Source organism: Akebia trifoliata, chromosome 4 (assembly GCF_017979445.1).
Source record: "Akebia trifoliata isolate Shusen 1 chromosome 4, ASM1797944v1, whole genome shotgun sequence".
NCBI classification, from domain to species: Eukaryota; Viridiplantae; Streptophyta; class Magnoliopsida; order Ranunculales; family Lardizabalaceae; genus Akebia; species Akebia trifoliata.
Window position 1 is genome coordinate 17,500,324 of NC_141378.1, and position 25,654 is coordinate 17,525,977.

The 25,654-nt window shown below is 35.6% G+C and overlaps 2 protein-coding genes across 2 annotated transcripts; one reads left to right on the forward strand and one right to left on the reverse strand.

The window, feature by feature from the left end:
• Positions 1 to 1,314: 1,314 nt before the first annotated feature.
• On the forward strand, positions 1,315 to 11,082 carry LOC147404232 (uncharacterized). Its single transcript, XM_086440101.1, has 7 exons — positions 1,315 to 1,380; positions 4,000 to 4,378; positions 6,006 to 6,435; positions 6,537 to 6,609; positions 7,591 to 7,714; positions 9,532 to 9,908; positions 10,005 to 11,082. The coding sequence occupies exons 2-6, from the start codon at positions 4,138 to 4,140 to the stop codon at positions 9,771 to 9,773; spliced, it is 1,110 nt and encodes a 369-aa protein (XP_086296227.1). The 5' UTR covers positions 1,315 to 1,380; positions 4,000 to 4,137; the 3' UTR covers positions 9,774 to 9,908; positions 10,005 to 11,082.
• Positions 11,083 to 16,122: 5,040 nt separating this feature from the next.
• Positions 16,123 to 22,489, reverse strand: LOC147404233 (uncharacterized). The gene is made up of 8 exons (XM_086440102.1): positions 21,952 to 22,489; positions 19,775 to 20,191; positions 18,492 to 19,184; positions 18,324 to 18,404; positions 18,110 to 18,218; positions 17,661 to 17,945; positions 17,271 to 17,432; positions 16,123 to 17,197 (listed from the first exon to the last, which is right to left on the reverse strand). Exons 1-8 carry the CDS (start codon positions 22,402 to 22,404, stop codon positions 16,335 to 16,337), a joined length of 3,063 nt encoding a protein of 1,020 aa, XP_086296228.1. The 5' UTR covers positions 22,405 to 22,489; the 3' UTR covers positions 16,123 to 16,334.
• Positions 22,490 to 25,654: the final 3,165 nt, after the last annotated feature.

The following is a 25,654-nucleotide window of genomic DNA, read 5'->3' on the forward strand; positions in this document are numbered from 1 at the left end:
CATGAATCTCAATTTCATAATTTTCAAATAATGTCACATTAAAGAAAATAATTTATATATATATATATATATATATATATATATATATATAAAAGATCAACATACCCTTGTCTTTTTCATTAAAAGACAAATAGGAAAGAGTATTATTGGAAGGTGAATTTAATGGATCAGTGTTAACGTCCTTATGAGATTTTGGACGTTAGTATTCATCATAGAGTTGGATGCAAGCTCAACACTGAGATGGCTTGTCAATGCACAGATAACCATATATTTATTTATTCAAGATACAAGTTTGAAAAATCAACAATTCTCTGTGCACTACCAGGTCAACTCACTATTGAATCCAGTGTCCAACGCAGGTAGATAAGCCTTTTCCTCCCCTATATATACATGTAATTTAAGCATAAAATGTATAAATATAAACAAGACACATATTTCATGAAAAAACACAAAAAGAAATTAATAAAAAAACCAACTACTGAGATAATAAGACAAGTTCCGACCGTCGGATTTTATGTTTTACATTTCCCTATGATAAATCCAATGGTTGGATTTCATATATTTGATGAGTCAAAGAATTTATACGTAGATAGTGGTGGGACTTGGGGGGGGGGGGGGGGGGGGGGAATATATTAAATAAATACATTTAATTTTCTGGTCAGTCTTGGTTGGGTTTGACAAAAATTCAAAGGATTTTGGATTCTTGGTGGCCTTGCTGAGGTGTGAGAAAAATTGGGGGTTATTTTTGGAAAGAAAATTTACAAAACCCATATGAAAACGACGACTAAACCAATGATAGAGAGTCACTTTGCAGAGCAACTCTAGTGTTTCAATTCCACCAAAGTCATTCCCTTTGTTTAAAAATTTATAATTCCAAAAAAAAAAACTGCCCAAACCCACCCATGTCCCTCTCTTTCTTTCTGCTATTCTTCTCTTTCAATCCATTAAATTTCTTTGGTCTCTTGCTTTTCAAGCACTTGTTAGTAGCCTTTTTTTTTGGGTATTAATTGCAGTAAAAAGTGATTCTTATGGTTTAGTTAATAAAAATTCTCAATCTTCTCTCTTACTAAAATTGTTTTAGAAAAAGAGAGAACCCAAAAGAGAAGGAAAAAAAAACCCCACAATAATGAGATAGAGAAGTTCACCTGTAAGTCTTCCATTTGGGATTCTAGTTTTAGTCTGATAGCTTAAAACTCATGTTTTATTTTGTTGGATTTTTCTCTTTCCTTGCTGAATTGTTTGAAACTGACTTGCATGTTTTCCCTGTTTTTTTTTTTTTTGGTGTTAAGAGAGAGAGTTCTATTTTGACTTTAAATCTCACTAGAAACAAATAAACTTGCATGGGAAAAAAAGGGCCTTGTTGCCATTGTGGGATCACAAGTAAGTTTGTTTCCTCAAGACTTATCATCCTTTTTTCTCTTAGATATGATTGTTCTTGTTATATAACTGAAATGGTGATTTTAACATGTTTTTGAATTAAGAATCTCAATGGGTCTGAATTAGATTGTAAAATATCATTGTTTTTGTATGTTTCTGCTCTGTTTTTAGAACTAATTTGATGAATGGTATGTGTTTCTTTGTTTACTCTTTGTTCACTTTCTCTTAAACTAATGTGATTGAATCATGTTTGTAATTATTTCAAACCATGGTGTTGGGGGTGTCCTCTCTAATAGCTTTAACTCTTATTCCGTTGGTTGTTAGTGTTATGGTTCTTGATGTGTTTGCTCTCTAGGTACATTGGCTACATAGTTTAAATGTTTGAAAATTGAGTTCTAAAATCTATAAGATAATCGGGTTTTTGGCTCTTCCTTGTTTACTCAAGCCCGGAGAGTCATTAGCCCATAATGCTACAAAATAAATTGGAAGCATTGCCTGCTTGTTTAATTGCATAGTTGAGATTTATATGATTCAAGGCCAGTTTGGATACTTTGAAATATTTATATTTCTAGATATTATCATTGATATATGTTCTAGTTATTTGGATTTTGTTTCTCACCATTGTTAACGAGGAAAATATTCTGAGATGGTTAGCCGAAAGAAGAATGGACCTTAGTTGTAGGAAGCTTATGCTTTGGTAATTCTCCGATTCCCAAATCTTGCCTCCGTTCACATTCTCTCTTCATAATTTTCTGTCTCTCATCTCTGATTAACGCTACTAGGACTCCAAGACCACCTTAAATGCTGATAATTTTGCAGTTTTCATAGTCTTTTGTCTTCTAGACTATTTGAAGTTTTAGCAAATTTATACAAGCATTAGTACATGTAGTAAACTAGTTCATCATTTGGCTTCAATCACTCCCCATGTGCTACATTTAACTAACTAAAAGATGGTAAATAACACCATCATAATCTGCTCATTGGCAAAATTTGCTGAAAGCTTTCAAAGAAAAGGACAGTTCAGAAGTCTTTAGCCCATGGTTTCCCTCTCTGAGTCCTAAATGACAAAGAAATGTATCCTTTTGGTGGCATCCTTACTAAAATTGATCTTAAACGAAGTCTATCTTAAAAGCTAACCAAGAGAAATGCAACAAATTGTTGAGCCAAATTGGTATTCCATGTCTCATAAATGGTGCTTACAAATCTAGAAAGGGAAATAATAAGGAATTCCCCAAGAAGGAATTCAAACTGGAATGACCCTCAAACTAAATTTGCTTCCAGGGGCTAGTAATCCCTGGGTTGTTTATGTTTATCCCTAAATAAACAGGGGAATATATAGGCTGAGAGGGTCTTAGAACCCCATTGATATAAGCCAAAATTTGATTCAATAATGCATTACATCTAATTGCCGAATTTTTTATTTCATTAGATTTATGAGTCTGAGACGTTTATAGCATAACATAGCTTGTTTTCTCCTTTAGGTTGACACTGAAGATCCCACACCTCTTGCACCTCTATGAAATTTTCTTCTTCTTGTAACCAACTTAAATTTGATGATTAGGACACATGACACAACCACTTCTACAAAGTTCATGGGGAAGATCCACCTCCAACAAACAACCTAGTTAGAAAGTTAAGTTGCCTGAATCATGTTGTACTTTGGAATCCTTGGCCTATTTATTAATGTGAACTCTTGGAGACTTTCCTCAACCCACAACAATGCCTCGTTATTGTCATCTTGCATCATTTATCCCAAGATTCCCTCCTTTTTTGTTCATGCTGTTGGCCCTACTTGATGAGTCAATATTTAATGTGATAAGTTTTATGTCATCTCACAGCCACTCTTCAAGAATCTCAAGCCAAGAAGGTCCTATGAGAGAGCTACTGGGATGCATATACTTGGCAACTTAATGTCAAAGACATTTGTTTCTTCATTATCAAAAGTGTCATGGCATGCAAAGTAAACATCTAGTGGACCTATAAGATTGGATTTTACTACATAAGTTTAGCAGTGATAATGCTAAAGTGAACAGTCCATCTAATTTGTGGTAAAGGTGAATGACATGGGCATCATGTCTATACAAACACACATACCCATTGCAATTCTATGGATGGTTATCATCCTTTTTATTTCCTCATCTTTTGTCATTCATACAAAAAACCAATTTTCCTACCTTTGTTTTGTGGGTTTGTCAGGTATTTTGATCTACATTTGCCCCACATATTTCAAAATTTTGGCAATTTTAAGTGTTTTTTTTTCTCAATGGGTTAAGGTGACACAAAAAGGTATCAAAATAAGTTTCCAATTGTTCAAAGCTTAAGTCAAGTCAATTTCTTATCCATTATGCTCTGATGAATTAAATAAGTACCAAATTTCTTGGCTGGTTAGCTATAGAGGATATGGACTCCACCTCTTGTTTGGTTTCAAATTCTTTATTTTCATTTTTTTGGGTGGGGGAATCTAGAGTTAAACATCATGGGCTAATCTAACCAAGTACGACTACAATACCATATTTCTTCACTATCATGATGGGCACATAATTTTTTTCACGCCTTCATTTTATTAATAGAAAGTTTAAAACATACTTGCTTCATCATTTCGTGAGTTTGCAAATGCTGAAGGGGTGGCAAAATGACATAGGCACTCCACTTTGGAGGAATGGGCCACCGGGAAAGCCAGTTTTGTGCAATGCATGTGGATCGAGATGGAGGACAAGGGGAACACTCGCCAACTATACTCCATTACATGCTCGTGCCTTCATGTCTCTTGATTCTGAGGACTCTCAAAACTCCCGAGAGGATAAATCACAATCTATGACTAAGCCAGAGAATTGGCATATAAAAGATCATATAGAAGGTGACATGGAAGATAAAGAGATGTTTGACCCGTACCCCTTAGGTCTTGAAGATGCTGCAAACAATGGTTCTAGTTCAGGATCTGCAATATCGATCTCCGAGAGCTGCATTCAGTTGGCTAGCGTAGATGGGAACGACTTCTCAGGTTTATCCTTGCAACCTTTCAAAAACTTTAACACATAATTAATTACAATCAGATTCAGATTCTTTTCTTTTCTTTTAAGTTTGATTGTTCTTTTTTTTTTTTTTCTCTCATTGAAAGAAATTTCTAAAGCATTTTTATGTGTTGATGCTTTGAGGATCCCACAACAGTACAGTTATAATGTACTTTGATTTTACAATATTTGGACATTTTTCTTATACTTATTCTTCTTTGTTTGCAGCATTTCTATAAAGCTAATACAGATGTGAATAATTATATGATTGCATCTTTCTAAATGATGTGAATATAAGCGAAATGAATGGATCCAAAACATCCTGAAGGTTGGATTCGGATTAATCCAATGGATTTTCGACTAAGGTCACTTTGTTGGTTTGATTGGCTTAACTTTAGGGGTGATATGGATCTGTGAAAACATGGCTAGATGCATCCAACATATGAACAAAGAGATATTTTTGGTTACAATGAGGAGCCTTTTCATGCATATATAGATAATGAGTGGAATTAGAGGGCAGGGTTCATGTCAATGACCCTGAATCGTTAGGATAAAGCTCTGATGATGATTGGATGTATGTGTTAGTGTAAGGGTATAAAAGGGACATAATCTCATGTGCATGTGTCCTCACTGAGATTCCTGACAACTAAAGACGAGTAAACCTGTAGGTGGACAGGGTACCCGAATTTTCTCCTCTAAATGAGAGAAAATTATGGGAGTGCGTTAGTAGGCACATTGAACTTTGGGCAGGCGGCTTATGGGAGCCGCACACTAACCTAAAAAATCAAATAATGTCCCTCAAACGTGTCATAAAGGAGGTAACTTTTAGCGAGTGTCCTCCTGGATGACCCTAAAAGGTTTTGACCATTGCCACACGATCCCAAGATGTGACAGCTACCTAGCACATCCAAGACCTATAAAAATGGGACAGATGAAGGCAATAGTACACAACTCTCCTTGACCCAAGCCAATAATCTGATCTTGAAACTACAGAGACTCAGATTTTAATCTTCTAGCATCCTATCAAAGAAAGTTGAGTCAAGACAGCCGGGGAGTCCTTATCGTCTTTACCATGTATCTCGAGGTGTTTACCGCCACAATTAGCATTTAGTAGGATGTGATAGTTACATAACTAGTTAACTCAGTGTGAAAAGGCATGAATGCAACCTGTATAGAGTTGACAGATCTTTATGGAAAATTTGATGTGAGCAAATGATGCTGATAGAATTCCAGATTCTGCATAAAGAGGGCTCTCATGTAATGATATTATGTTTCTTGGTTAAATGAGTTATGGAAGACGAGATCTTGTCATGTGAAAAAAATTTATAAGTTCCCTTGGTGTCTGTCCTTTAACTATCTTTGTCATTATGTTTATTTTGTATCTTTATCTATATTTCGTATAACCCAATAAGATAGACAGTGTGGTATGTTTCCACTATATCTTAATCTAGACTTGAAAATTTCAAACTGCGAGGTCTTCACCTTCTTAGCAATTCTACCAATCTTACTTCTTCATTTTCCCCTTTAAGTGTCCCTATATGTATAAATATTGTACTATTAAATTATAAACTTCACTTTGCTTCATTTCTACTGATCTAATACCATTGTGGTTTGCAGGTCCAGTCCAATCAAGTTTCTTGGACTTACACATTCCTTCTAAAAAGAGAACAAACAATAGATGCCCCAAGCTTTCACTTGTTGAGAAGCTCAGAAGAGACCTGCTTAAGATTCTACAACAAGAACCATCCTACCTTTCAGGATCTTCAGAAGAGGTGCTTATTTATGCAAGGGAAGATTCAACATTTCCAGTGGAGATAGGTCACGGGAGTTATCTTCTTAAGCCACCAATTTCTTTCAAAGAAGAGGAATCTGAGGCTAGGTCTCTCATAATAGAAAACAAAGCTTCATGCGTAAATGAACCTCATTTGGGATCGTCATGTTTGTCTCTACAGTCTCAAAATACAGAAGTTAATTCAAGTCAAGTATCTAAAGATGGACTAATTGAAGAAATTGAGGACAATAACGAATCGGAAGAGATTCCTTCTTTGTAAGCATTGGTTCCTTCTCTTTTGCTCATGTTATGATACTTACTACGGAATTATTTATGATCTTGTAATATATTTAGCATTCTCTTTGCTCTAACTTCAGGGGGAGGCCACTTCTTCAAGACCCTGGTGTCTTATACAGTACACATGCTCCTCAGATTTCGGTAGAACTAAATGTGTGATTATCCTTCAATGTCATTACTTAATATTTACATTATTTCACTATTAACTGGATAGCTGTAGATAGAACCCCAAATCCTTGTTTGTAAGTCTTCAGGCATGGGGTATAAGATTTGTAGCTTGAACTATGGTACTAGTTTCTAGGGTTGCAACTTGGTCCAGTTCAAACCGAGAACCAAACCAAACTGATAGCTTTGGGCTGGTTTGGAACAAGTTCCAGTTCGGTTCTCCGTTCAAGGGTTGTATAGATTATTGACTTTTTTTTGTGAGTAGATCAATGATTTATTATATGAAATTTCATGTTTATAATTTATTTATTTTCATTCAAAGTTGTTGCATCAAACATGTTTTATAGGGATATTAGCAACGCACAGACCGAACCGAACCAAACCGACCTTAGTTTAGTTCAGTTCGGTTCTGTTTCTTATTTAGTGGAACTGAACTATGTCGGTTCAGTTCCGATTTAGTCGCAAACTGAACCAAACCGAACCATGTTGCACCCCTACTAGTTTCAGTGTGGTGTAGTGGTATATTGAAGTGATATTATACACACACTCAAGTATTTGAGAGCCTGACAATGGAAAAATATTGCTTCACATGAAAATGAAAATAATAATGTCACATTAACTACATTACCCTAATATGTGAAACACTTATTTAATTCAAGAAACTATTCAGTACTTCATTCATATGTTGTTTTTTTCTTTAATTTTTAAATGTAGTTGAATTAGTTACAAATGTATCCAAGTACGGATAATTAAAACATGGATGATTGTGTGCGCTTATCCAAATGTACTAATATGCTTAAAAAGCATCAAAATAAGATGATATAGTTACTTAACTAATCATGATTAATTTACATATGTAATTAGTGTAAACCTTTTTTTTCCGATATTCTAAAAGTCAAATGCCAGTATGCCACAACCCATGGTCTAATTCAAGGATTTCACTGATTTCTTCTTTCAAATTTGTTCCAGAAAAACAACGAAAGGTTTAAATCTGAAAATGAAAACTATGCTCTCACATCGCATGCCATCAGAGGTGGAATCTCACAACCTGCTAAGAGACCTCTGGACCCGCCATATTTCCAAACATATGGAGGTACATATCACATGTACAATTGATGCTGCTTTATTTTCATAAATATTCGTTCGAAGCTCTATCGCAATATTTGCATATTAACATGTTAATGTTGCTAACTGTAGTCAAATGCAAAAGATTTATGTGGGATTATTGGGAGATAAAAAAGAAGGATTTCAAATGGTTTCACCAAAAAAGACATTAATAGATGGTAGTATATACTATGGTTTTAGATTTTATATTATCACAAACAGTTGGGATTAGGAACTGTGAATGATAATTTTTATATTAATAGTATTTCTACATTTTGGCCCTGCTTGGTACACTACAAATCATTTGCATTGATTTGTATATGGTATGGTTTTTTTTTTTTTTTTTTTGTCTTCTTCATACCATTACTTGAACCCTCATCCTAGAAGTCAAACAAAACTTCTTTTCATCAGGGCAAGGGAGTATTGGTTATATAGTATGGTTTTAGATTCTGTATTATCCTAAACAGTTGGGATTAGGAACTGTGAACGATAATTTCTATATTAGTAGTATTTCTACATTTAGGCCCTGCTTGGTACACATATACCTAATGTTGAGCTTTTAGAATTCTTGTTTTTTCTGTTGTTCGGAAAAAAATAGAACAATGTTGTAAATGGGTTAACCATGCAACTGTCTACTGATATTTCACTAGAAATGCATTTTAGAGCTCCCACAATTTCATGTAATATGGTGTCGTTGTTCCCATTGAACGATCAAGGTATATCTTTATTGTGCTTACGTGGGAATTTCCCTTCCATTAACCCTCGAGCAATTCTTATTCTTCAGTTATTCCATGTCTTTCTATCTTATTTCTACAAATTTTGTCTCCACGAATGTGTGCGCACAAGCACACACATGTTAAGTGTTGTGTTATCCGCCTCCGCTCCCAGGTGTCACGTACTCACGTATTGTGCCCTAGTTCGACCCATGACCCTCTTATATTCATAGTTACGCCTTCTCCATCAAATTGGTCTTTTGGGGTAAATGGTTGTTAACATGGTATTAGAGCGCTATGTTCATGTAGGTCACGAGTTCGAGTCTACTTGAGGGAATTTTCCAACCTTATGGGTGAGGGGGAGTGTTGAATGTTGAGTTATCTGCCTCCACTCCCGGGTGTCATGTGCTCACGTATTGTGCCCTAGTTCGACCCATGACCCTCTTATATTCATAGTTATGCCTTCTCTGTCAGATTGGTCTTTTGGGGTAAATGGCTGTTAACAACACACACACACACACATCCATAAGAAGTTTAGCAGCTAGTGGAAAACGAAAGAAGACAAAACAACTCATCAAAGATCTTTCATAGAGAAACAAAACACTTACATCATCCTTCTCTTCTGTCATTATAGTTATTTTTTTATCGGTTATATCATAATAGAATTTTTTTTTTGGATGGGTAAGCTGGACTTGAACCCACGACCTCAAAGTTGCTTTGCAATATGTCAAACCAACTGAACTATGGGTCTAAGCCCCATGATAGTTCTTGCGACCCTTGTTAGCAATTCAGCATGCCACAAACATACAGTACGGTAGAAGTTCTAATATAATTTTTCTTTGTCATGAAAAAGAATAGTTAAAAAATTCAGCTAAAAAATATTCTTTTTGTTGAATGGGCTGTTGTTTTAAAATATCACCCATTTCATGAAAAATCATAAAATTCACATTTTGAATATGAATAATATGGAAAATTGCTAACTAAGGGTTGTTTTTGAATTATTCCATCTATTAGTATTCATTACTTATCGAAGATATTATTAAAAAATATAGTTTGGGAGTATCACTAAGATTTCCTTTTGTGGCATATCCAGGAACAAGTTCTGACGCCACTAGAACTTTTAAAAGACCGCAGAAACGGATGGTTATAGAGACGCCCTGCAGCATACTTGATTCCATGAAGGCAGTCCAAGTTGAACCAATTAATAAGAATTTACAAATGAATGCACCTTTCGATGTTTCCTTCCTCCCTTTGGATAGATATTCATCCTCCCTGGCACCGAAACAAAGAGCCAATGTAGTTGAAGAAACAATACCAACTGCCAATATGTTTTGATACCTGACTCTCATTGTCCCGAGCAAGATTGGGATCCAAAAACTATCCAAATTAGCATGTTTTCCTTATAATGCAGTTTTCGAACTTGGCGTGCTAACCAAACCATTTATTCATCTTGTAGAAAGGCCTTAGCAAGTAAGTGAAGAATGATTTTTTTTTTTGCATTAAATGTATGATTCCATCTCTTCTAGTTATTAACTATCCTTTTTTTTTTTTGTTCGTTTGACGAAGGTTTCATCATTCAGATTGTTGTAGTGAGAGAGTACTTTTGATAATAAAGTCACTTGAGCGCGGAAAATGTCAACCAAAGTGATTATGTGTGCTCATCAACGCTTAAATTGGGGTTGTTCATATACAAAAAGTGTTGGATTTGAGGTTTTCAGAGTAGATATGAACGCAGGAATCAGCAGAAAAATATGGCTTTGGACAAAAGTGAATGGAGGAATGTAATTCATTCACCCAACGTCAATTTTTTTTTGGGGTGTGGGTGGGGATAAATCTTTGATGATGATGATAAAGGATTTTTTTATATTGATTTTGAGTTAAATGAAGAATTAGATGGTCAATGCTTCTCTTGTCAAATGATATGTTGCCCATCTGATGTCTTGGTGACAATTCCCGAATATTCGTATCTCCAATGAATCCACACTTTCTAACGTTTGCACCATCGTCACCACCACCATATATGGAAGTAGAGTTGGCTTCATCGGTGCTTGAGCTCAACACGATGGTGTGAGAACTTAAGTCCTTATCGCTTTGGGGTCATGACATATACCACACTCTGCAGTTGACATCTACGAGGAACTCTCACAGTGGTATTCTTCTTGAATTCTTGGGTACCCTCTTTCCAGTTCATGGTAGTTTTCACTCTAGTAACTTTTTCTTTTTTTGGTTTCCAAGTAATCCTTTTAATTTCAAGGTTTGAATCCAATATGTAGTGTTGGCTCTCATACCATTTTACATGAATCCAACCAATACACTAGCACTTGTAGGTGTTAGTATGCTATTAGTTAAACCCTCATGCCTTTGTGGTCCTGACATACTTGTGTCGAAAAAGACACACAAAAGCAAACACATGTCAGGTGGAGAGAGGTTGTGGTATAGAAAAAATATGGACTTGAGGTCACCTCAGCCACTAATGTTTATTAGATTATGATAGTGGAGGAGGCTTCTCTCATCTGTCTATGCATTATAACTTGACTTCCAAATGAAAATTTAACATGGGGACCTTCCCTTCAAGTAGTCCCAAAATGAGGGAATTGCTATTGGCACCACAACTTTACTTATGACATTCCAATTTCTTAAATTATTTATAACACCCACGTTACACGTTAAAGATTAAAACACACTATTCAAACATTACAAAGGTTCGGCTCAACATTACAAAATATTAAGACACCCGTTCAAACAATTTCAGTAGTTGTTTACAATTATAATTAGACTCATATAAATTATTAAACCATAAAAAATAGCAAAAATAAAATAAAATATGAGAGAGCTTCTTATTCTAAATAATTTACTCATTTTCGTTATTTTTAATTGGGTTGCAGTAAGTAAAAGTTGGGGTGCCATTAGGGGCTCTCTAAAATAATGAGAAGGGACTGACCACCTAGGGAATCAGTTTCATTGATTGAAAAAGGTTTTTCCAAATACAAGTGGCACAGTTTTATTGGTGTTGGATGCTTTTAGTGTCCAACAACATGATTTTATATTATATAAAAAAGTTAAATGTGAAACAATTGCATATCCTTCACCAGCATAAAGGTTGGAGGAATCCAATGTCCAACATAATTACATAACACATTAATATAACTCCTGTACTCTCGGAAGCAATCTTACTACTTGTCTCCTTTCTGTCCAATTAATGGCAGACTATTTGTGTCCATTGATCTTTAATTCTTGGTCCACACCTTGATAAACCTGAACACCCAAATCTGATAATTTGTAGCCGTTGGATTTAAGGATTTCAAGTTGGTATATGAGTGGGGCCGCGCTTGGATCCTAAGCCCATAGTAAAAATGCACGAATCGAATGGCTAAAAATCGACATATCAAACTGATTGTTTAGCATTTAGGTCTACCAAATGTTGACCAAACATTCATGAGTCTGTGGGCCTAAACTATTATGCTACATCTCTGAAAAGGAAATCTGGAGTAGGTTTGTAATCCCAACATCCAGTAGTACAGGATATACAGTTGACTTGTAGCCACACACAGTATCAATATCAATATAAAACTAAAAGTAAGTGGCCACAGGATCCCCACTTACATCCAAAACACCACTTTAGTTTCATTGGGATGTAGGTTCAAACATACTTGTTGAGTTGACTCAAAACTTGGATGAGTTGAGCCAACTGACTTTTGAGTTGACTCAACTAGATGGCATTTTATTAAGTTGACTTTTAGACATAGATTGAGATTAATCTCTTATAATCTAACAATTTTTGGGAAAAAAATTAGTAACATTTATGATTAGGGTTTTGAGCCCCTTACCTAGAACAAGGGGCCCCAATTTTTTTTTTTTTTTTTTTTTTTTTTTAAATTGTGGGTATCCTCACCTTGCCCCCTCGGAAAGTCTTACGTGCAACTGGTTGAGTCGAGAGTCAAATCGGACTTGGAGAGTGGCCCCAAGGAATTCATTGCTTTGTTTTGAACACTTGACCTACCCTTCCTGAGGAGCTTATCAAGGCTCGGCTTGCCATTAGGCCAACCCCTTGGGGTTAGGAATCTTGTACCCAATATGTCACTCATATATATTCCCGATTTCGATCATGAAATAGTTCAATTTCTAGTTTTTGAGGACACTCCGACCGTTGGCATAGAATTGCTTCTTTGTGCTTTGATGCAACAACTGATGATAATTGTAGAGAAATAGCATCAGCCCATTTCATCTATTTTGAAGAAAGAACGAAAGAAAAAAAAAAAACAAAAACATCAAATATAATCACAAACTTCCCAAAAGGGAAACACTAAAAATCAAGCTAAAACTTTTTTTTTTTTTAAATGCTGAAATAAGTGGCCATCTCCAACCAACCTTAAAGATTAAATACTCGTTGTCGTAGGAATTCCGAAGGACTATCTCCATTGTTGATTCTTGAATAGTTGGTATGTACACCTAGCAAGAAAGAAGAAGTATCAAAGAGAAAAAAAGATCAAGGGAAGTAGAGTAATCCCATTTTAAGATATCGAGTTCTAATGGAGGGTTTTTTGATCTTGTAAGGTTTTTCAGAAGGAAATTTACAGAGCCATTTAGGCATTATGACAGCCTTCAAACCATGCATGTTGCATGGGTTCTGATATAATTTTATATGGGTGGAGGCAGACAGAATGCCAAAATGGCTCAGTAATAAAGCCCCTGATAAACCATAAACCAAGAGAGAGAAGAGAGAGAAAAAAAGAGGGTTAAAGTCTACAAGGAAAGAAGATGCATTTATAGAGTTGAAGAAGGTATTTCAGAGTTAAAAGGATTTTCTTTTGAAATGGGATGCATGAGCGTGCATAATGTACAATTGTGTCATGGGGTCCCACCACTACATATGTCTAGCTTGACTCCTAGAAGCTTTTACATGTTTCATTAATGGATTTTTTTTTATTTTTTTATTTTTATTCTTGATTTTTGGTTTTTGAGTACATTACTTTTGATGAAGCCTAACATGCTCCGAAGGGCTCGGTGTCTTTTGAGGGAGGGGTGATTGCTAGGTCCTATGGTTGCTTGTTGTCGAAGAATTATTATTTCAAGGGCCTACTTTTGTTGGGCCAAAACCGAACCGAATAACCTGACACTCAAAATGGGTGAGGTGGGTCTATGGTTGTTTGTCATTCAAGAATTCTTGTTTCAGAGATTTACTCTTGATAGATCGAAACCGACCAACCTAACATGCTTTAAGGCGTTCAAAGTTTACTCTGAGAAGGGCACCCATTCTCAAGTAGTTTATATATTATTCTTACATTGCATTTTAATATAAGATTTCAATTAACCTAGGCAATAACCATGCCAACCACATTAAATGACCATGCAAGTATGACTTTCAATGGGCCAATTTGTAAATGGTTCAATATTTTGTTTTTGTTTTTTGATATCACAAGGTATCCCCTTGCCCTTTTGGGATGGAACTAATCCGGATTTACAAGGATTTTATCCGAAATTAGAGTGATACGAATTAAAAAAATGAGTCGGGATATGAGTTGTTGTCTCTTGACCAAAATTGGATCCGGGTCAGATACAGATCCATCCCTATATCTGTCTAGATCCGAATGATATATTATTTTGTAAGTTATTTTTCGACTCAAAATCCTAACCCAAGATCTACACATTTATATACATTATATAAATACAATTATAATATAAGATATAGGTTGCACTTGCCCGACCGAGCTCCCTAGCCCTAAATATGAATCGAGACTTGCCCATCCGATTACTATATGGGAACTTAGTAACACTAACCCAAACTGATGATCACTTTAAGCTGGCCCATTGACATCCCTTCTGCAAGGGGCAGGGGTGGATGTTTGGGGGATTGAGCTCATGCTCATGTGTGTATGTCTTGGGCTCTTTATGTCCTCTTTTTGACTTGTTACGAAAGAAGGAAGCAAAATGGGTTGCACTTGTCTGCCACTAAATATTTACATATGGTCAACTCACATCTTTAATTACTAACTTTCAAATTTCAACCCCTCTCCCTTCTCCTTTTTTTCATGCGTTCCTTCCCTTTATTTATTTCTTTTTCTTCAAAAAGGGAGATCAATGCTTGTAAGCATTATACTAAATAACATCTTTTTAATTAGAAATTTTTATGTCAATTTTTCGTTTTTTTTTTATGATCCAAACTTATGTCCGACTAGTGGGACCGGAAGAGCCAGATGCTAGGCCGAGGTATGTGGGTCTCCTGAGCACGTTTAATGGCCGCACATCACACACCGAGTAAGTGAGGGCACGCCTATATCCGATAGGAACCGGAACCGGAATTGGAACCATTTGGTTCTATCTAATGGGTACGCGCAGGTATCCGGAACCAATTTATTTTGTTCTTTCTTTCCATACTATAGATGATTTAAAGTATTTTTTTTATTTAAAAAATAAATGCACGTTATATAAAATTCTTCAATTTTTCATCTAAATTATCGATTGAAGCTTAAAGTGAATTACCCTTCTAAAAAATTATTACTTTTAACAAAGATACATTTTTATTTTTTTATTTTAAATAATTAATTTGTATCTTTAAGTATAATAAATTATAATATTGGTAACAATTTTGTTGATAATATGTTAAAGTTTTTTAAAGGAAATTTTTTTGTATAATGATTTGAAATACTGTTTTTGTCCTTCGATTCTTGAGAACCAGAATCGATGGATACCCATGATTTTTGACGGTTTTGTTTTCGGTTTCATTTATTTTGGAATTGGACCCACCCAAAACCAATAAAAATCGGAATTGAACTAATATAATGGTTATCCAATCCCTTTTTGTTTTTATATTAATTTTTTTTCCTTTTATGCTTTATATTCCCTCTTTACCAGTATCATCATCAAATGCATCGTCCCCGATAAGTAGTGAAAGTTCATAGGTTGTGAGTTCAATACTCAATATGAGCGTTTATTCCTCAGGGGCCACCCACGAGAGCGCACCCTCACTTACCTGGGCAAACCCAGATACAGGACCGGTCTGCTGCCTACAGATACTCGATTATCAAAAAAAAAAATGTATACTCTAATAGCAAACCCAGCATTATAGGCAATGAACATAGTGACCTCTGGTTTTGCTTTTTCTAAAAAAAAAAAAAAAGAGGGGGCAGGGCAAGTTTTCTAAACAAGTTCCTAGAATCATTTGAGAGGAATCACATTTTCCTCGTATAAATTGATTTTAGAAACAATCAAACATATATTAATCTAATTTCTTGCTTTCTAGTCAATCAAATTCATATTTCTTTCAATTCTTAGTTGGGTTCGGGAACATTGACCCTATGAATGAGCAATGGTTGGGATGTTACGCATATATTCTTGGGTTCTACCATTGGGTTTTGCTTTCATGTATAAGAATTATTCTTTTCCTTTCACTTATGGTAATTGGGTGTGTTTTACCAAAACGGATATTTTCTGTATGGGCACATTAAACCAAATTTACCTTTATACCCTAATTAAAAACATGGCTCTTATAATAAAGTGCCCCCATCACATAACCATAGATCATTTGCCTCGGATACACATAATCATAGATCATTTCCTTCTGAATCACCAGGTCACAAATGATCTATGGTTCTGAGATGGGGGCTCACGGCCCTATAATAATAAATATTCCAAAAATATATCTGCATCCAAAATTTTGGGTCCTAAATATATATATATATACCCATTTTGATGAATCCAAGTTCTTCATACATACCTCTTTGATTTGGTCAGAGCACTAAACATAACATTCAAAAACTACTACACCATGTCCTTTACCCTTCACATTTGTCTAGTCTATCTGTTAATATGTTATAAACAAGGTAAGATAGACCACAAAATATTCAGAACACAGAGCATGGTAAGACACAAAAAGTGTGTTGATGAGATTGATGATCCTCACCAGGGGCTTGCAGCTACACTCTGAAAATCAAGCTTGGCACTTCGAACGCTTTCATCTATCTCAACCATCTCCTTTACAAATTCAGTAATATTAGACCCACTGATCTCCTCCTTTTTCATAACAGCTGATGCGAGTTTCTCATTCAATTGGCCAATGGTTTTGTTCAATTCTCTGAGTCTTTCATTGATCTCATCAATTTCTGCACTTAACTTATCACTTTCACAGTTCCACTCACTGATCTTCCCTTGAATTCTCTTTGATTGGTCTTCAAGCAATACTTGCTTATCTTTGATCCTTAACAACTCCTCCAGTCGATTTTTTACTTTCTCAACAATGAATCCATGTGATTCCAACTCAAGAAGAGCCTTTCGAATGTCTTCAAAATCAACTATTGGGCTGTCGAGTTCCAACTTACCTACCTTTGCCGCCAAATTTACAAAAGCTACCATATATCCTATGGCCATTCCCTCTCGAAGCTCCCTGTTATAATGCTCCAATGGACGAAAATGCGGATTCTGCGGCAGTTCAAAGAATACTTTCATGGATTCGATTTCCTTCCACATACACGAGCTTTTAACAAAAGGTAAACCTCCATTTTCAATCACAGGTGACTGCAGAATAGCCTCACTTTGTTCTTCCCTTGCCCCGTTACATTGGTTATCTTTGAAGTTCAAAACAACCTCACTTTGTTCTCCTCTAGCCTCATTGCATTGATCATCGATAAAAGTGGATTCCTCCAAATTGAAGGAATGTTCGTTCTGGTTAAATGAGTTGTGATGTTCAAGGTTCTCATTTGCTGCATCTACCCAAGTGATTGCCTCAATTGATTCACATATAAGTCGGTCAACTGGCATAACTCCTACACCAAGACAAGGATTGTCAGATGAACTGCTCTAGTTATAAATGCAATTATTGAGTGAGTATAGCTTTACCCTTATCGTCCATCATGGGCGGTGAGCGGAAGTCTCTAAGGAACATGGATAGTGGTTGCTCATCATCTGCAATGTCGCTAAACACCATTCCAATTTCTGGAGTATAATCTATTGGAGATACATTTTCAGCCATTTTTCTTCTAGATGCTTTGTGTTTAGGACCTACAAAATGTCATAAAGGATATCTGTTAAGGACGGCATGATTGGATGTGGAGCTTATGCTTGATAAGCAAAGCTCTTGTACTGAAAAAAAGAGGAAAAAAGAAACATTTATCTACTACATGAAAAAGCATACAAATGAACTTTTTTACAACAACAAAGTTCATCCCAATCTTCCATATCTTGCCTACATCAAAATTTTATAGATTAAGATGTCATGAACTACCATACCTTTGGTTGCAGTTCCAAGGTCTGAAGTTGGGGTTTTTGGTCTTCCTCTCTTTGCCGGAACTTTTTCCTTTTTCTCAGCTTTTTCCTTAGTAATCGTCTGTTTTGGCAATCTTGGTGATCTTCCTTTCTTTACTTGAGGCGATTCCCTTATATTACTTACTATCTTCTTGTGCACCACAGGATCACTAAATTCATTCTCATCCCTTGTCAGCTCAAAATGTTCCCCATTGAGGTTCTGACAAACTTTTTCGGATTGGAGGCCCCCTTTTCCCAAAAACTTGGACCCTGCAATAACGGACTGACGGGTATATCAGATTTTCTCATTACACACTCCTTTTCAAATTTATCAATCATTCTCCAAATTGGGTTATGCTCCTTACATACAAAAATCAACATATACTGTACAGCTTCTGAGCTAAAAACTTCTAACTACAAATATTATAACATACCATTCGCCAATGAATTTCTGTTTGGAAACTTCTCTTTTGCTGCTCTTCCTCTCTTTCTTAGAACCTTTGGTTTTTTGCCTACGATTTTTACTTTCAGTGGTTCAATCCCCTGTGCAGATAGCAAACCAATAACTTGACCAGGATGACCGAGTAAAGGAGCAAAACTAAACCTTGTCAAAAAATAGAATATAAAAAAAAAAATTGTGCTTGTAACCTTTTCTTTTGGTGGTCTTCCCCTCTTTCTTAAGACCCCAGCTTGTGTGCCTACCACTTCTACTTTACGCCTTTTAATTTCCTGGAAAATAATGAAAAAATATCATGACAATGTTTATCTGATCAATGAGAAAAAAGTAAAATTAGAGGAGAAAGATCAAGCACTCACATTGCCACACGAAATTATTTTCATTTGTTTTTGGGATTGGCTGGGAAACTGTTTTCGCCTCCGACTAGATTGGGTTTCAGGCGAGACAACAAATTTAGCTTGTTCGTCTATGATCTCGGGAGGATTGGTTTTGCAACTTTTTGGAGAAGAACGAATGCGAGAACCAGATGACCTCCCACTCTCCAAGTCATTATTTCTTCCACTTTTTGTCGAAGAATCAACCTCTATATGTTTCTCTTGACCAAAACTTGAAAGTGGACTTTCTCCACCTTTCCCACGAGGAGGGATGCTGGCCTTATCGGAAGGTTGATCATCAAACAAAAGGGGTCTCAAGTGATAAATGCCTTCATCTTCTGTGATTGGGGTGGCAATACCACTTTGGGACACTACCAAGGTAGGGGGGGTGGTCCCAGCAGACCTTGTTGTCACACATGAAATTTGAGAAAATGGGGGTTCTGTCACATCCCCTATCTTTGACTTCTTGCAAGGCTGTGATAAATCAGCTTCACTGTTAGGAGTTGAGTCTGTTGTCTTGTTCTTGCTTGAGTTCGCGGCAAAAGAAGGTGATTTATCTCTTGGACTTGAAAGTTGAAGACCCATCTCAATGCTTTGAGCACCATTGCCAGCTTGCCATGATTTTTGTTGATCCATAAAGTTGGACCCGCCTAGACTAGGGGATGTGATCGAGACTTCCTGATACAAGTGCCAATGATTCATTTCATACATCATTTATGATTTAAATCTATGGATTATTTTTTTTCTTTTATGCCTTCAACACACCTATATACTCTTTAAATCTTAACCTCCAAGTACTCTAAACCCATTGAAAACAACTTACGGTACCCATTAAGACACCCAGGAAATAAAATTTTGATTTCAAACAAATGCCAAATGGGTTCAATACACCATCCAATAGATTCTGCCAAGGATATCTCCTAAGCCAAGAAGCACCCAAACTATAAACCTAAACATCAAATGTGACATAGTTTTTCCCTAAGATCAACAATTTTTTTTCTGGCAGTCCAAGGGAGCAAAATAGAGTTAATTTTATCTAATCGGGTTGATTTTTAGATCAAGAGATCTATGTGATATGAGCCTTATGAACCATATAAAGGAACAGAGGCAAACTTAAAGGTATACCAACACAATGCAATAAGATAACAAAGACCAAAACTGCCATTTTCAGAAATAAAAATAAAAATTTGAAACCAACCACGATAAAAATAGAGATCCAAGCCATATATACCTATAAAGGAACATGTAACCAAAAGAAAGAGTCAGACCTGGGAATCCTGAACCCATTTGCCATTAATCCAGTCAACATGAAGCCTTAGTTTTGATACGTCGAATTCCTTCTCTTCATTCCAATGCTTAAAGTAAACATTGTACCTCTTATTTGTAAGAACTTTTGTAATTACTCCGCTCCACCAGCCAAAATTGTTCAAGGCATCCACTTTTTCCAACAAACGGAAACTTTTGTTGCCCAAAGTTTGAAGGAAAGGACGAATATGCGAAGAGTCGACAGTTGCTTTTAAGAGGCCGGGATCTCCACTCGATTTTAAGCTGTGATATTCCACCAAGAAAGAGTTGTTCTCAGTTGCTTCGAGTACAGTTGCAGGAAACCAAGCCCCAAAGTAATTTTCATTATCAAAGCTCACTTCCACCAGTGATCCTGTTTTGAACCTCAAACTTGTTGCTCCCTATGAAGGATTAAGACATGAAAGTAGTTAGAGAAGCTTAAACTCTCTTTTTTTTATAGGCACCTTAAACTCTTTCTCTTGAGTTAAAACATAAAGACCAAAACTAGGACTCTCCTTAGAGGAGCTTAAACCCTTGCGCTTAAGCTAAAACATGGAGAGCTATAAATTAGTTCTAATCAAGAAATTGAAGTTGGTTCTCAGTGGTTAGAAGTGTTCAGATGATTTTAATTTAGTTGTGAAAAATATACACACATTGTGTATGGAAAATAACATGAATCCCATTTTTTGGATGCATCTCATCTCAATAATTTGACCTCTACCATCTATTTGTAGTTTCAAACAAGTTTCCTCATACCTGCTTTTCGGGATATGCCCCAATCAAATGGTATCCAAAAAATTCAAGTACAATTCAAAATACAAATAAAAAATAATATATAAAAACAAAAAAGTTAAAACTTCTAAAAATGAGATTTTTTACAATAATGAAATTGGTTTTTTATTATAACAAACCCCCCCCCCCCCCCCCCAATGTTTCTTTGAAAAGTAGTGCATATTGCTTATGATATGAAAAAAATGTAAACTAAGGGTATTGAAAATGAGCTCAGGATTGAATGATTCATGGAAATGACCTGGGGATAAACAAAAGATTCCAACCGTTAAAACATGAAATCCAATGGATTTCGTATTTTTAACAGCTCGGATGATGTGCTTTTTCATGAGTAATTTCTCACAAGTCACCCAATCTTGACCATTAAACATGATAAGTGAAACATCGGGATAAGTGAATTAAAAATCCTCAAGTCAACCTCGTAAACATAAGACTAAAGGATTTTTTAAACGAGAATCAGATACCCAACATGAACAACCCCCATGGATCAAAATATCAAAATGTATCGGCCCAACGCATTAATATTGTATGAGCAAATGCTTTGGTTGATACATTTCTATTGATGGAAACATTGCATCAAGATGAGATTTTAAACCTTGACAAACCCATAGAACTAAATATGGGTCTTTATGAGGTTTTGGATTCATTCATAAATAGATAAGGTTTCAACCTTTCAGGCACCCTGACACACTAATTTTGTATTACCCAACATGATACTTGAATACTAGATAAACAAACCCAACCACCACATCTGATTGGGTTTAACCGGGTAGACCCATATATACCACTACCCAGTTCAAACCCGACCCGATGCGAAAAATCGAGAAAAAAAAAAACAAATACAATGCAAAATAAAGAAGAAAACAGAAACAAGAACAGAGAGATTTACGAGGTTCACCCTTTTATGGGTTACGTCCTCGGAGGAGATCAATCTTCTCCATTATATCAAGTAAAGGTTACAAAGGAAAACCCCTTCTCTCTGCCTCTCCACTCTTTCAGATCTGTTTTCTTTCTGTCTCAATAACAAAACCCTAGGTGTTATATATTCATACTTTGGTCTGATTACATAAATACCCTTAGAAACATAAATATTTCCCATTATGTCCCCCAAAAACTGAATACAAGACACTTCTGCTCAATAAAAAGTAAAATAAAACAAGAAATGAAGAAAACCCTAAAAACCCTAATAGAGATTAGGGATCAAAATACTATAAATCAAAAACATAAATAGATTAAACACATTTAACATGATCCAGAAAACACAAAACCCACAATAGATTAAGCTGAACTTGGAAATATTTAATCCAACATTACAATGAAGAAAAAAAAAACCAAATCCAACAAAACACACAGAATCACAGAAGAAGATGACCTGATTTTGCTTCGGCGGCTCTTTGGGCCGAACCCATTGATTATCAATCCAATCCAGATAAACCCTAATGTCCGATTGACCAAACTCCATCTCTTCTCCGGAAATGAAATGAACTACATATCTCGAATTCTCAAGAATTGTAGAAATGTATCCTCTCCACCATCCATCATTGTAGAAGGCATCAACCTCCTCGTTGAGATCGAAGACACGATCAATCGATTTTGGAGGAACAGGCCTTATGTTTGAAAGACTGGCGTACTCTCTCAATGGCTTTGAGCCTTCTTCGTCGTCCATTAAAGTCAGGTACTCGACCAAGGCGTTGTTCTTCCATTTTGATGCAGAGGAATCTGAGGGTAATCGAATGATGGTTGCGGTGTACCAAGAACCCTTGAAACCCTCGTCATCGCTTCTAACCTCCACCGTTTGGTTTTTGCTAAAATGTGCCTCCGCCATTGTTGTGGTTCTCACTCTGTAAGTGAGCCCTAGGTGAAGAAGGGAAGGAGGAGGAGGAGGAGGAGGAGGAGAGTCTCAAGTGAGGTAAACTGGGGCGGAAAAACTTTGAAGTTTGGAGAAGACAAACAACCTCTTAATGTGACACGTGGCATTTCAAGGTTTGGTGGATATTTGAAATGCTCCTTTTATGTTTTCAAATTCTTTACATATCTCTTGATCTTAGTCTTTTCTTGTTAACTAAAGAAAAATGACCAAAATGAACTAGAAATCTTTAACCTCTCGGAGGCCATGATGATGTCGATGACGAGACGAGACGGTGGTGGTGGTAAAGCAAGTTTCTCGTCTTTTTTTATCTTATTTTCCAAGAATACCTTTTAACTTTATTTGCCTTTTCTCTTTTGCCACATTTACAATAATACTCATCTAACGTCATTCTCTTGTATGGTACTCCTTTTTTCAATAATACTCTTTTTCTACTTTATTGCCTTACCATTTACCCATTTTTTAATAATACCCTTACAAATTTATTATTATTTTTCCTCTTTTACCTCCTTAACCCCAAAGAGGATGATCGTGCAAGCAAGCTCTAATCTATAGGATAACGCACAACACTATAACTCACTATCTTTGTCTAGAGATTTATACCCCATAAATAACATATTACGAGGATTGGTTTCACCTTTTCTTTTCTTCCTCTTTCCAGAAATACTCATACTTTTATTTGTTTTCTTCTTCTACCCCATTCAATATTATCCATCCAACTTTGTTATATTTCCTCTTTTCCCCTTTTATTATACTTTCCCAACTTTATTGTTTTCCTCTTTTATATCCTTAATTCCAACAAAAAAAAAAATTAATAATACCCCTCAAACTTTATTATTTTTGTTATCTTTTACCCCCCTTTAAACCTAAAGAGGATGCATGTGTTGTATACAGGATCAAATTTTCATATATAAAAAAATACAACGATTGTGCCCCTTGTCTTATAATTTATACCAGATAAAAAAAAAAGTATATCGAGGGTAGCTTTATCTGTATTGTCATTTTTTTTCTCATTTTCAAGAACACCCATAACTTTATTATCTTTCCTTTTGTCCCATTTTTCAATAGTACTTTTCCAACTTTGTATATTTCTTCTTTTATCCCTATAACCTCAAAGATGATACCAATGTCGTTGGCATTTGCAAACTCTAGTGTATAATTAAAAAAAAAAAAAAGACAATTGTCCCCCACTCTGGTCTTAATCTTTATTTACCCTTTTTTTAAATAGTGCCTCTAGACATATGATTTCCAACGAGGAATATTACATTACTACTAAAGTTTGGATAATCGCCACTTTCTTTTTTGGAAAAATTGTGTGAATGGTCACCTAAAAAGTACTTTGAAATTTTGATTTTTTAGGCATCTTAGCGACTTTCATAACTAGATAAGAACATAGTCTACCAAGAGTCTAAGTAAGGAGGTTTTGATTAGAAAATGAGGAAGGTGTAGGCACCCATTATCTTTGCCTTACGTCGTAACCTTTTAACTTGTTCATTTTTTTAGTATTTCAAATGAAAAAAGAATGCATGAGTGGTGTGTGTAACATGAATGCATGCAAATGTTCCCCAAAAAACTTATTATGGACTTATGAGAGAGACTACCTCGCATGAAGGAATTACTTTCTAACCACCATTGTTATTCAAGAGTACTTACACTACATGATTGTCATAAGTAAACTTAAATATAAAGTTGAAAAATTAACCCACCTTGCATAGTTGAAGAAAGGGGCTTAATAGCATGAGATTTCTCATGGAAATGATGGATTTTAAAACACCTTTTAATGTCAAAAATGCCCAATTTTGATAAAGTAAACAAAATGTCAAAGGTTTGCTTGAAAATATGGTTGGAATTTGAGGTTAATGGAAAGTAAAAATGGGAAATGGAAGCATGAGACTTTTGATCCATGTCGTTACGTGAAGCCCATATGAGATTGTTCATTCTCAGTTTGAGTGAAAATCTAACCAAATGGGGTGTGGGGGTGGTTTGAGAAAATAGTTAAAGTGATGAGTTAGCAAGTTGATTAAAAGAAAGTAATAAGGGAGGCTTGTAAGATGATTTTAGATAAAATAATGGGATTTGGTTGATTAAATTTGGGAGCATGAAGGAGGTAATGACACATGACAAGATTTATAAGAATGGGCTTTTGTACTTTGTTGGACCTTGACATGGGTTAAAGGACCTTGATTAAGGGCTTAGAATAGTCATAGACATTGGATTGGAATTATAAGTGGTATGGAGAGGGGCCTTGAATTATAACGGGGTTGGATAATGGGTTGTACATTGGATTTGATTTATGTTAGAATTTGATTTGGGATTTAGACTAGAAATTGGTTGGGGAATCAGAATTGGTTAGGAATAGGGAAATTGGATAGTGTTGGATTTAATTAGGGGGTTTGGATTGGTTAGGGTAGAATTGAAATTAGATTTAGAAATGGGTGCAATAAAACGAGGATGCAAAGATGTAATGAAATTTAAAAAAAGCTATCTATGAGCCCATGGGCCAAACAAGGGCCTTAGGCTTTTATTGTAAACAAAAGGTAAGTCTTTTGAAAACTCAGACATTTGGCCCTTTGGTTGATATTTGAATTTGGATCGTACTTTTGGTGGGTTCATTTCGAGGTGGGTCCGTGCAAATTGAGGTGTTTACGATACCTTTCCAATTTCATTATCTTTCCTCTTTTACCCTAATAACCCCCAAAGAGGACCCCAATGCCATAGGCACTGACAAACTCTTGCATATAATAAAAGAGACAATTGTCCCCCACTTTTGCCTTAATCTTTATCAACCCCCCCCCCCAAAAAAAAAATTAATAATAAAAATAAAAAAAAATAATAATAATAATAAAATAATAAATAAAAATAAAGAAGGTATCTTGAAAATAATTTTATTGCCTTTTCTATTCTTACCCTTTTCAAAAAATATCCTCAACTTTATTATCTTTCCTTTATTACCCTTTTTCCACAAAAAGTCCTTCACATTGTGTATTGCACCTCCTCTTCTCACATCTTTCAATAATACCCCTCCAACTTTATAGTCTTTCATTTTTTACCACTTTAACCTCAAAGAAGATGAATGTGTCGTAGAGAAGGTCAAACTTTAGTGTATGTGCATATATATAATCATATTTTATATATATATATATCAAAGCTAGGGTGCAACTTGGTTCGGTTTGGTTTGGTTTGAGGTCAAATTGGAATCGAACCGACA